Source organism: Thermobia domestica, chromosome 1, assembly GCF_964235325.1.
Source record: "Thermobia domestica chromosome 1, izTheDome1.hap1.1, whole genome shotgun sequence".
Taxonomy (NCBI): Eukaryota; Metazoa; Arthropoda; class Insecta; order Zygentoma; family Lepismatidae; genus Thermobia; species Thermobia domestica.
The window spans coordinates 33,425,961-33,438,215 of record NC_137454.1 but is presented as its reverse complement, the minus strand read 5'-3'; the positions used below and the strand labels follow the sequence as shown (position 1 = coordinate 33,438,215).

The window sequence follows — 12,255 nt, the reverse complement described above, 5'->3', positions numbered from 1 at the left end:
AACTTGTATATTTCTGCATGCCTGAATGCCTGTTGTTTTATAAAAATGCCAAGGTTGCTTAAATATATTGATAGAAATTGGCAAAATTTATCAGTTGCCTACGTAGCTTCCAACATTAGCTTGGATTGGACTTTCAATGATATCTACGTACTAAATTTGTAATTTAATACCTCGGTTTTAGCGTACTAATTATGATACGTTGACCTTTAAATTTTACATGCAAAGCAATAACAGGATTTTCCCGTTATTATTTTACATTTAAAGTAATGGCGGGATTTTCCCGATGGCTAGGGCGGGAGTTTCTCAATTTAAGAAATTTACTGACCGGACTTCTTTAAGCTTATGGGACCTCTTGCAGCACAACCCCGATGTTGCATAACACCAAGGCGAAACAAACTTATTTCTGTGAATATGTAATATAAATACATAAAGCAAAATATCTAAATCAAAAAACCTGGTTAAACAAAAAAAAAAAAAAGTCTAAACTTCCCCCCCAAAAAACGGGTTTTTGGCATTTTCAAAAACAACCCTGGTTCTTGCCAACACTGCTTACTTTTGTATATAGGAGGTTAAAAAATTCTTATTATATACATTGGTTAATCCTTTGGAATTCATAATGTAAATATGTTGAAGAAAAATTGTTTGAAATATCTTTTCGAAATTCAAGTTTATTTTCGAGGTTTTATATTATTATCGGCATCAACCACTAATTAAATGACGTTTTGTGTTATAGAGAAGCGAAACAAAGTCTGCTTTATCAATTTAAGGCAGAATTTTGAAAAAAGCCCAAAATTTCCCAAGCAAAAAAGCGAAGCAGAAAAAACCGTTTTTTTTTTTTTTCAAAAAAGCCAGTTTTTTTTCGAGCCCTTGCATCTCTACTTTAAGTACCCACAAAATATATTTTTCGTCTTTAATTAATTGGTCATAAAATCTCCCGCCTACATGATACGTCGATTGTCTTATGCACTGAGCATAGCTTTTCGTCTTCAGTGGAAACTACTTACGTAGTTTGAATGTTTGTATTAATACAAAACTGCATTGAGTGATACTCGAACAAAAGTTAGGACTTCTTCTGAAGGACTTTTCACCGTGTGTTCGTGGGTCGCAGCAGCGTGAACCTAACACACATCAGTCGGAAAGTCATGTGAGAGAGTCTGTTTTTGTGGTATGAATATGCTCCTCTCGTTTCTGGTTACACGATCTAGCAACTTGGGATACAAAGTGAGAAACAGGATTGGGCCTCTGTAAACTCGGAAGATAATAACGGTATGAACTGTTTGTTAGACAAGTTATTCCTACCAATTTATGTTTTTGTTTGTGCCATGCACTAAAATATATCATTGTCTTCTTTATTTCATTACTATTAATGACGTTACTTCGAACGTTTTTCATGTTTCGGGTAGACATGCGTTCATTTGTCCAGAAATAGTCCAATAGCACGTGGATTCATATCAATGTCGTACACAATTTGCGCGTCTTAGGTCGGGCCCCTACAGTTTAACGTGGACGCAACACCATTTCATGAAATAGATGGCATATCTCAAGCATCTACATTCATTTCAGTATAGCATAAGATTGCCTTCTGTCTCGTCTCTCTCTTAATTAGTAATTCGAAGTAGGGGTTAGAAAAAATCAATTACGTTAAATCATATCCCAGGAGTACTGTACAGCAGTTATGTCCCGAGAGATGATCACACTATGAATGTAACACTTAGAAAGTACTTAATTTTGTGAATTTATTTATGGCTTTCAGGCATCGAAGGCTCAGGCCGGGATAGGGAAGATCCAAGGATGTAGAAATCCAGTGGGCCTGGCCTTAGAGACGTATCATTCCAGCACTCGCTTGGTGGTGTTGACCAAAGCCAGGGAAGATCTGAGTCAAGATGGTCGGCCGGAGCAGGTCGCTCGAAATACCCGAATACCGCTTAGCAGGCAGACATACAAAGTATTTAATTATTTGCGAATGTCACTCAAAAAGTTTTATGTTAGCGCAGATAGCGTAAGTCGCTTTACAAGAGACTGCTATAGGCAGTTGATGTTCAAACTACTCTTATTTGACTGCTTCACTGGCGGTGAAGAGCTATGGATTGCTTCACTGGCGGTGAAGAGCTATGGATTGCTTCACTGGCGGTGAAGAGCTATGGATTGCTTCACTGGCGGTGAAGAACAATGGATTACTTCACTGGCGGTGAAGAGCAATGGATTGCTTCACTGGCGGTGAAGAGCTATGGATTGCTTCACTGGCGGTGAAGAGCTATGGATTGCTTCACTGGCGGTGAAGAGCAATGGATTGCTTCACTGGCGGTGAAGAGCTATGGATTGCTTCACTGGCGGTGAAGAACAATGGATTGCTTCACTGGCGGTGAAGAGCAATGGATTGCTTCACTGGCGGTGAAGAGCTATGGATTGCTTCACTGGCGGTGAAGAGCTATGGGTTGCTTCACTGGCGGTGAAGAGCTATGGATTAGTGTACAGCACATACTGTAGTACTGCAAACAGCAGAATTTACGATAAATTGCTTCTGATCAGTTATCATGTTCTACTTCAAGTACGAAGTCAAGTTGCATGGAATCATTGGTGCTAAAAGCAAATATTATACTACTTATTTACCGGTAACTATGCAGCCATTCACAGCAAACCTACAATTGTTATTTTTTAGTATTATTATTATTATTATTATTCTGTTTAAAATGTCGACGTGCTACAGACTAATTACAATTTAATATACGTACTCTTTTACTTCATACTGATTTTGACCCATCTGCATTGGAGAAAATAATTAGAAATCCCTCACTTTCTTCGGGGAATCTCTTGCGCAACTGTTTTATTCTTCATTTTGCTATTTTTGGATTCTACTTCTGTGGCTTCAAGCGTCAAATTCCCACCGCCTTTTCCACAGCCCTTCATCTTTATGCTATGGCGCTTCAAAATTCCATGCCGCGCAATTTCTGACCTTGTAACACGGAAAGGATACCGCTTAGAGATTTGTGCCTGTTGGCTTTTTCTTTTTTGTTTTGGCATTTACTTTCAACCACAAAACACAGCAATAGAAATCACCGAACACCGTTTATATATTGTAAGGAAAGGGAAGGAGATTGATAAAGTTAGAGGGAAAGAGAGGGAATTTACCATTCAAAATCATCCATAGTACATAAACTATGATTACGCCTGAACTGATTTCAATAAAGGATTATTGTCACAATTGACGGTTAAGAGGGAAGAATGGTACCTATTCTTGAGGTACTAAGTATATATCAGAAAACAGTTTCTTGCTATCTGCTACCGTTTTTATTCTATAAAGATTCCATATTAAAATCGGACGCAAGGAACTTTAACAACGGGTTTTGGTAGAATCTACATTAACATATTTTTGGGACATCGTACCAAACAATCGTTTTTTGCTATCTATTATCGTTTTTGTTTTATGGAGACAAATATTGAAACTGGAAGTTATGCTTGATTTGGTACAATAGAAGGATCAGAGCCGAGATTGGACCTTTTCTAGGGACACTTAGTCAGTAATAATAATAATAATAATAATAATAACTGTTTCTCTCTATTACTGATCTTGCGCTATAGAAGTCAGTATGGGAACCAGAGATTGCAGTGGATTTCAGCAGCTTCTGGTTTCTGTAAAATAGTAAGGATAGAAAATGAACTGTCTTCTTCAGTGCCGAAGCCCTGTGGGGAAAACCGTTTTATGTATAGAATTGCCAGATGTCCTTATCGTACTCTTAAAAAGTAAATAAAATGGCCGTATTTTTTTTGTTTTGGATTCGGAGAACAGGTAAGTAGTTAATATTTCCTTATCACTGCACAGATTACACGCTTATCAAGGAAAGATGGAGGAACTTGGTACTTTCATTTTAGAGGTACGTGAAAATTCACGAATCAGACTGCGACCTCTGTGAGAGAATCGCAGCGGCCTGTGGGAGAGCGTTTACGAACAATGCAGAGAATTGTGAGCGAAGTGAAAATGTATCTTTGTATAACTGGAAATGCAATATGAGAAGCCTCCTCTTGAAAACCTTAATAATAGATATACACATGAGTCTCCTTAGCTCCCATGACTGTTACTTAGCACATTTGAAAACAATATGTAATGAACCAAATAGCATTTAAGTTTCCAAAAAGAAAAGATAAAGTAATGGCATTCAAGTGTCATGTGTGTTTAAATAACATGGATTAGTCTAGCTGTTTTTCTAGTAACTTTCAGGATACTAATTTTATGACGTAGAGTTTTAATTTCAATATTAATCTTATTGTGTATAGATATACTGTGTAAATTGTGTTTAATTATGCTTTATTTTTGCCAAATTATGTTTTTTTATATTTTTTTAAAAATATAATTATTTTACTCAGACACAAACACAATTTATATTTAATACAAACTACACTGCTCCACAAAACTTAAGCAACTCGAAGAAAGTGGCAGAAAATAAAACGACACTATCACTGCACCAAGTATAATGAACAAACAGACGGTCCAGATGCACAATGCAACACAAGTGAAGACGAACAATACAGTTAGGATGTACAGAGTGGGCAAAAAGTTCAGCACAACGATACCTCAACAGGTGAAGCTGGATTGTGCGAGGGCATAGGCAGTCAATATGGCTTGTGACCACCACGAACAGCTATAGAGGCACGACATCTGGCCTCCATGCTGCAAATCAGAGTGTTGATCAAGTCTTGCGGCAGATGTTGCCACACCTCGAGGAGAGCTGTTCCCAGATCAGGGAGAGTGCGTGGTGGTGGACTGTGCTGCGCTATTCGCCGTCCAAGAGCATCCCACACATGCTCGATGGGATTCAAGTCCAGCGAATATGCAGGTTATGCAATACGCGTAATGTCTTCGCTCTCCAGATAGTCGGAAACAAGATGTGCACGGTGTGGGCGGGCATTGTCATCCATGAACAGGAAGTCTGGGCCAAATGCTCCGCGGAAATTGCGCACATGTGTATTCAGAATTTCATTCCGGTACCGTTGTGCTGTCAAAGTGCAATGTTGCACAATATGGAGGTCAATTTTCCCATTCAGCATAATTCCACCCCACACCATAATGGAACCACCGCCATAGACGGCCGTTCAGCAATGAAGTTTGGATGATAGCGTGTTTCTGGCTCCCTCCACACTAAAGTCCGACCAGAATCAGATGACAAACTGAATCTCGACTCATCGGAGAACATGACACGCGCCCACTGGCGTTCCCCCATGCAAGATGTTCCTGACACCATGTGTAACGCGCACGTTTGTGCTCCACTTTCAATGGCGCACACAGCACAGGCCTTCCTGCATACAGTCCTGCTCTGTTGAGCCGACGACGAACAGTTTCATGACTCACGCGTTGTTCTGTAGCCTGAAACAACTCATTGGCCAGTTGAGAGCGTGACTCTTGACGGTTACGTTTGGCAGAAATTGTGAGAAATTCGTCATCGACGGCCGACGTCTTCTTCGGACGGCCTCCTCCATGACGTCTACTGACTTCACCTCCATTTTGGAAGCGACTCCACAACCTTGACACAAAGCTTTTGTTCACGTTGAATTCCTGCGCCACTTCCACTTGTGATCGACCCAATTCCAACCGCCCAATTATTCGCCTGCGGTCAAAGTCACTCAAATGTCGTCTATCAGTCATTGCAAGGTGTGTACCCCACACAAGAACCACTAACTCAATGCTTGGAGCCTCGGACACTACTGGGCTGTGGTGTACGCCTCATGGCATAATTTGTTCACCGCGCTTGCAACGGTGCTGCTTATGCGATAGAACTTGTGCTCGCCTTGCCTGTGTGTCTCTGACGCGTCTCTGTGTATGTGCATGCCACTAACCAGTGCTGAATGGGCCCCACACGTCGCTTATACCACGTTCTCTCGAGTTGCTTAAGTTTTGTGGAGCAGTGTATATAACTGAAATAAAATTTATCAACGTATTTTTTTATCTGTATTTTTTATATCAAGAAATCTGGCAACAATATTGATATAATCTCGTGTCGTTGTTGCTCTATGGTTATCAATATTGAATTCAGAGCAAGAGTTATTTGAGATTCCAATAAGAATGCTTGTGTCGTCAGCGAAAAGGATGCTTTCATTGGCAGCTATGTAAGTTGAAAGATTATGAATATATATGTAAGAAACAGTATAGAACCTAATATTGATCCTTGTAGGAAAAAAGAGAACAAGTTTAGATGTATTAATGAAAGGAGGATTTTAAACACCAAATCCCTTGTAGGTGCGAATTCAATATCAGTGAAAGAATGATTGACTGGGCTGGGACTCGAACCTGGGATATCCGGCATGCTGTGCCGATGCGTTAACCACTACGCCACGTATTCTGCTTCCCAGAACAGCCAAACACTCTCTCACTTCTGAGTCGGTGCTCCGTACTCAGACCACATGGCTTGTACCACAACCTGTCTGCTGTGCTTGGGCAATCCAGTGTCCATATATGGAGAACACCTATTAACGGTTGTGATTTCATATATTAATGAAGGGACGAAACAACCGGTTTAAACTTATTTTTAATTTTAATTGTAATTACAAAGAGGAAGAGGAACTGTTATCATGAGGGACGTGCTAGAGCAGCGTTTCCCAACCTTTTTCAACTTGCGGCACACTACAGGTGTAATTTGAATTCTTGCGGCGCACTCATATAGATATTATTATTATTTGTAAATATAAAATACAGTGCTATTTTTTTCTTTGTGATTACTGATCTCCTCACAGAGAAGAAAGCTCGATCACTGGTTTTCCCGAGTGGTAAATCATTATGCTTAATTTCCATTCTAATTTAAAAATTGACAACAATTGCAATGAAATATAGGACTCAGGTTTCTAAAAATACAATTCCTTTTTCGAAAACTATCCAACTTTTCACAAAGAAGCAAGATCACTAAATAACAAACGAACAAACAAATCTCTTTTACTTTTAAAAAACAATTGTAGGTAATTTGTATGCACGTTTGCTTTGTTGAAAGGATTGAATGATATTTTAAAATTTCAAGCTACGAAATAGTCTGCAACAATAGAGAAGCAATAATGGTCATAACAATGATACTTTTTTCAACATTGAAAATGTACAGAAAAGTAACTCATTATGAAACTTAAAATTGTAGATTCATAGTAGAGGTTCATAGTAATGTGAAATACAAATATACATTTTTCCCTATGTCTTGCAATTTGATTGCTATAGAATTAATAATTTTGTTTCAATTTCCTCGCGGCACACCGGTTGGGAAATGCTGTGCTAGAGGTTATGGTAGCAGGTAAGAAAGAAGGGGTGAAGAAGGCTACCGGTTGATGGGTGATCTAAAAACAGAAGAATAGTACGTGAAACGAAGAGATTAGCTCAATGTCGTGGTGCATGAAAACTTGTCAGTAGCACCAAGTGATCTGCCAATAAAGATAGAATCCTATGATTATGATAATGATTAACGTGACAAAATAATTCTGTTACAAATTTTATTTTATCGTCATACCGAACAGCACTTGCTATTTTATCATCACAATGTTTACAAATAATACCCGAACGCTTTCCCATACAAGCTATATATTCCTGAAGCCTTATCCAGAAGTTCTGCAGTACACCCATATTGATTGCCTCTGAAATTACTGCGAACTCAGCACTTTTCAGTTCCTTAATTTTTTGTGTTGTACAGGGTGGGTAAATAGAGTAATGAGACTAGCAAAATTGCTTACGAACCGGCAATGCTGGTAATGTCCAACTTGGAGAGGAGGTGGGTAAATATCATACATTATCGGTGTAAATGGGAACTCGCTAGTGTCACGTTGGTTGTCCGGATACTGTATAATCAGCCGTAAAGCGGGAAGGCCATTCTGCCGGATATTGTATAATCAGCCGTAAAGCTGCACAAGATAACTGCAACCGCACATGCAAATACGACTGTCCAGAAAGTAACAGGCGATTTGAAATTTAAAAAAAAAGTAACAGAATGAACAAACCAATTGTATTATATACATTTGAAAGGTACACTCTTAAGCTATTTTTCCACATAATCACGATGCAGATTGAGGCATTTATCATACCGTGGTACAAATTTTTCAGTACCGTCGCGATAGAAATCTGTCATCTGCAGTTTCAATCACTGACTTACCCTGACATGCAGTTCGGCGTCAGTATCAAAGCGTTGTGTAACGAGCCATGTCTTCATAGCTGGAAAGAGTCACTCGTCGCCAAATCAGAACTGTATGGTGATGATCGAATACCTTCCATCCAAAACCGTCCACGAGGTCTCGGGTACACTTGTCCGTGTGTGGACGTGCGTTATCGTGAAAAAAACAATACCTTCGCGCTAAGTTTTCCCTGGTGCTTGTTTTGAATCGCGTGCCTTAACCCTTTCTCATTGTTTCACAATACCTCTGCCAACAAAAACCTAATCACAGAACACATGTCAGAAGAGGCGGGATTTTCTATTGCAGCGCACATTGTGACACGTCACAGAAAGCACAGTAAGAGCGTTACAGTCCTTACGCTACTACAGCTGGATGTGTACTGAGTGTGGCAACGTTCTGATACCAAAATGGCGACTCTAGCCCCGCCTACTGCCGTGATATGCCAAAACGTCAGGTACTTTATGGACAGCCCTCGTAATTTTACACCTACATTTTCTTAGGATGAAGATTTTTGAAAAATACCCACTATAAAATTCTTCATATTTCATAAATAAATATCTCAATAATAGCTGTAGAGTATGGCAAAATTTAATTTAAGATAATGAAGTAAGAAAGTTCTGTGCGGTGCACTTTATTTTATTTCTTCTTTTCTAAGGTGTTACGAGTCAACTTCTGAAGAGGAAGAAGAATGCAGAAGAAAGCATTCGAAGAAGTCACACAGGCACAGACATAGGAAATCGTCGAAGAAAAAAAGTCATGAATCTCGGCATTGCAGAAAGCACTGTCATAATGGTAATTTATTTTCATAACGGTGATATTAGGGGCGTTGGATAAGTCCGTGACTTGAAACGAAGGAATTGTATTTCTTGCTTGAAATCGATTTATTTTTCAACACAAGTCTCCTTTTAGCTCGATGCCCTTTGTTCAACACTTTTCTAATGCTTTAACTCTTTTGTGCCTTTCAAAAAATAAGTGTTTGTGTAAAGCACTGTTTTATCATGTGTAAATCTTCCAGTCAGGTCTTTTGGTCTCTGAAGAGAGAGAGAGAGAAAAAAAGAGGCCAAGTGTGCAGAATATGGTGGATTAGGTACAGTTCATAGTGTAATTCGTCACTTTTGTTCATGGCAGTTGCAGAGATGTTGACCGGGGCACTAGTCTAGTGAAGAAGATTTTTTCCTTCGTTAACTGAGGCCGCTTTTTTTATCAGTTCTTTGTAAAAATGAACTAATAAGGAGGCATAGTATTGACCTGTAAGTTTCACTCTTTTTCAGGTAGACGATGAAAACGATGTCACTGAAATCCCAAAAAGTCGTTGCCATAAGTTTGTTTGCAGATGGAACAGTTCTTACCTTTTTTGGATTGCGTTGTCCTGTTCGTTTTGCTTTTGATTGGTAGTTATGTATTCAGTCTTCATCAACAGTGACGTAACATCCCAGAATCTCACTTGAGTTGTGCTTCCACATATCCAAAGATGACGTCGAAATCTCCATGTGTTCCTGCTTTTCGTCAACAGTGAACAACTGCGACATCCATCTTGCCGATAGCTTCGTTATACCTAAATATTCATTAATATTTAAAACACGCTTTACTAAGATGTTTACCAACGTAGTTGACTCGCATATTCTTACACAAGACGATCTTTGAACACAACATTGGTAAACTTTATTCACCATATCCTCAAGTGTAGTCTCAGCCCTGAACACTTAGCATCGTTCGTGATCGTACGATCATGACGATAATTTTGTGAACCATTTATTCACCTTTCTATGAGACGAAACTCAGTCTTTGCTTTTAATACCTTGAATCTTCTCTTTAATTTCCTTTATTGTGTTTCGTAGCTAAAATCAGTGCTCAATAGCAACACGAAATTTCTTTCTTCTTTTTCATTTCAGGTGCTAAACATGAACTTGTCCGGTTTAGAATGCTGTCAAGAACAGGCATAATAAACAAAAAAGACTATCGCAGTTCTCAAGAGTTTATTTATTGAAAATGGCCAACTTCAACTATAAAATGAAACTTGCGATTGGAGTTCCATTTCGTGAATGTCACAAACTTATCAAACGGTCCTCTAAAAGAAAACTTTATATTAGATTCAAACGTAGGCTGTTGAATTTGTTGTTTAATGTTAATTACTAGGGCAAAGGTATAGCAGTAGATTTACATTGGAAAGTATAAGTGTATATTATTTGCGCTTTCTATTTTTTATTTGCAGTTTCCAGGTTTCGATAAATATCTATATAAATGAAAGTCAACTATGTTGTGACTTTATATCTCTTGAACCACCCGACCAATCGCGACCAAATTTTCAACATAGATGAAGTTCGGGCCTGGGATAGTTTTTATCATTTTACTTTGACGGTGTAGATTAGGGGAGGGGAGGGAATATATATAAAAATACATAAAAATGAAACTGACTACGTTAGCGTTCGCCTCTGGTGCTTGGGATCCCGGGTTCGATCCCAGCCCCCGCCAAGTGAACTTTGTGGTGGACAAACACCATGTGCGTGGGTTTTCTCGGCGTTCTCCCGTTTCCTCCCACCATTTCATTCATTTCTCATAATCACCGTCTCCTTTAGCCTAACCGGCATAAACGTGGGACGTAAAACTCAAAGATTTCATTTCATTTTTTTTTTAATAACTCTTGAATCACCCGACCGATCTCCATCAAATTTTCAGCATGGATGAGGTTCGGACGTAGAATGGTTTCTATCATTTAACTTTGACGGTGGAACATAGGGGAAGAGGAGGAGGGGAGATACATAAAAATGATCCAAAATAGCCGATATTAGTGTCGAATCAATAGTTTTCAAGGTCGCTGAAATGAACAGTGACTCTTCCGATGCCGTTTAAATCCAAATTCAACCCCGTAATTTGGGGGAGAGGGAGATTATATATATATATATATATATATATATATATATATATATATATATATATATATATATATATATATATATATATATATATATATATATATATATATATATATATACAAATGATGGAAAATGACCGATATTAGTGTCGAATCCATAGTTTTTAGAGCCGCTGAAATGAACAGTGAAACCCCCGATGCCGTTCAAATCCAAATTCAGCCCCGCAACTTGGAAGAGTTGGATATATATATATATATATATATATATATATATATATATAATGGAAAATGACCGATATCAGAGGGCGTTTCAGTAATAGTAAAACCCGTCTGAGTAACAAAACATACCAGTAATTTTCCTTATTTTAACCTAGCGAAGCGGGTAATTGACACTAGTGTTTCCTATACAGAGAACAATATGAAAGCAAAATTTTATACCAAAATAAAATAAAAATGGTTTTGTAGCTGTGTCTTGGTTTATGGTATTCTTTTTTTCTTTCCTGCTTGCCAGATGAAATCAGACAACCAATAGAACATATCAGGGTTGCCACAAACCTGGAAAGTCAGGGAAAGTCATGGAATTTGAAAGTGGTCAGGGAAAGTCATGGAATTTGAAAGTGGTCGGGGAAAGTCATGGAAACAAGGTCAAAAGGGATGAAAGTCATGCAAAGTCATGGAAAATTGTATGAAGATTTATGTTTTAAATTATTTTGCTGTTTTAATACTTTTTCACAAACTAAGTGGATATCTTAGTAATGGTAATAGTACATAGTTTTTGTTTGTGTGACAATAATAACAATAAGTCTTCTTGAAATTACAACATACAAACAACCCAGTTATGACAGAAGAAGTAATATGACTTGCTGTTTTGCTAAGGGTTAATGTATATAAGGGTTAATGCATATAAGGGTTAGGGGGTGTTCACGACGAAGAGATAAAACTCTGACGAAGAGATCGCTATGATATTGGTACTGGAATGCTAGGAGTTGAACTTATTTCGGAGAGATTTGTGCTATTTTTTTAATAACTCACCAGCAAGACGTGGGAAATATACAGCAGTTACAAGTAGTTCAATGTTCCCTATGAAGTATTGCGCAACAAGATGTCTGGGAAATGAAAAATGCACTGAAAGGGCATTGCAAATATTTGAGGATATAAAAAGGTACATTCATGAAACAAAATCATTAAATTCTGAGCCATACAAAAGGTTTACTCAGCACATGCAGGACCCCTTTCTGAAATATAAATTGAGT

At 38.3% G+C, this 12,255-nt stretch overlaps 1 protein-coding gene across 3 annotated transcripts in view; it reads left to right on the top strand.

Moving 5' to 3' along the window:
* LOC145684389 (uncharacterized) overlaps positions 1-12,255 on the top strand; it is a 101,834-nt gene that overhangs the window by 79,339 nt on the left and 10,240 nt on the right. For all 3 annotated transcript variants that reach the window (XM_081756654.1, XM_081756664.1, XM_081756674.1), the window contains exon 3: positions 8,786-8,922. In XM_081756654.1, coding sequence (XP_081612780.1) covers positions 8,786-8,922 — 137 coding nt within the window. The remainder of the gene's footprint in view (positions 1-8,785; positions 8,923-12,255) is intronic.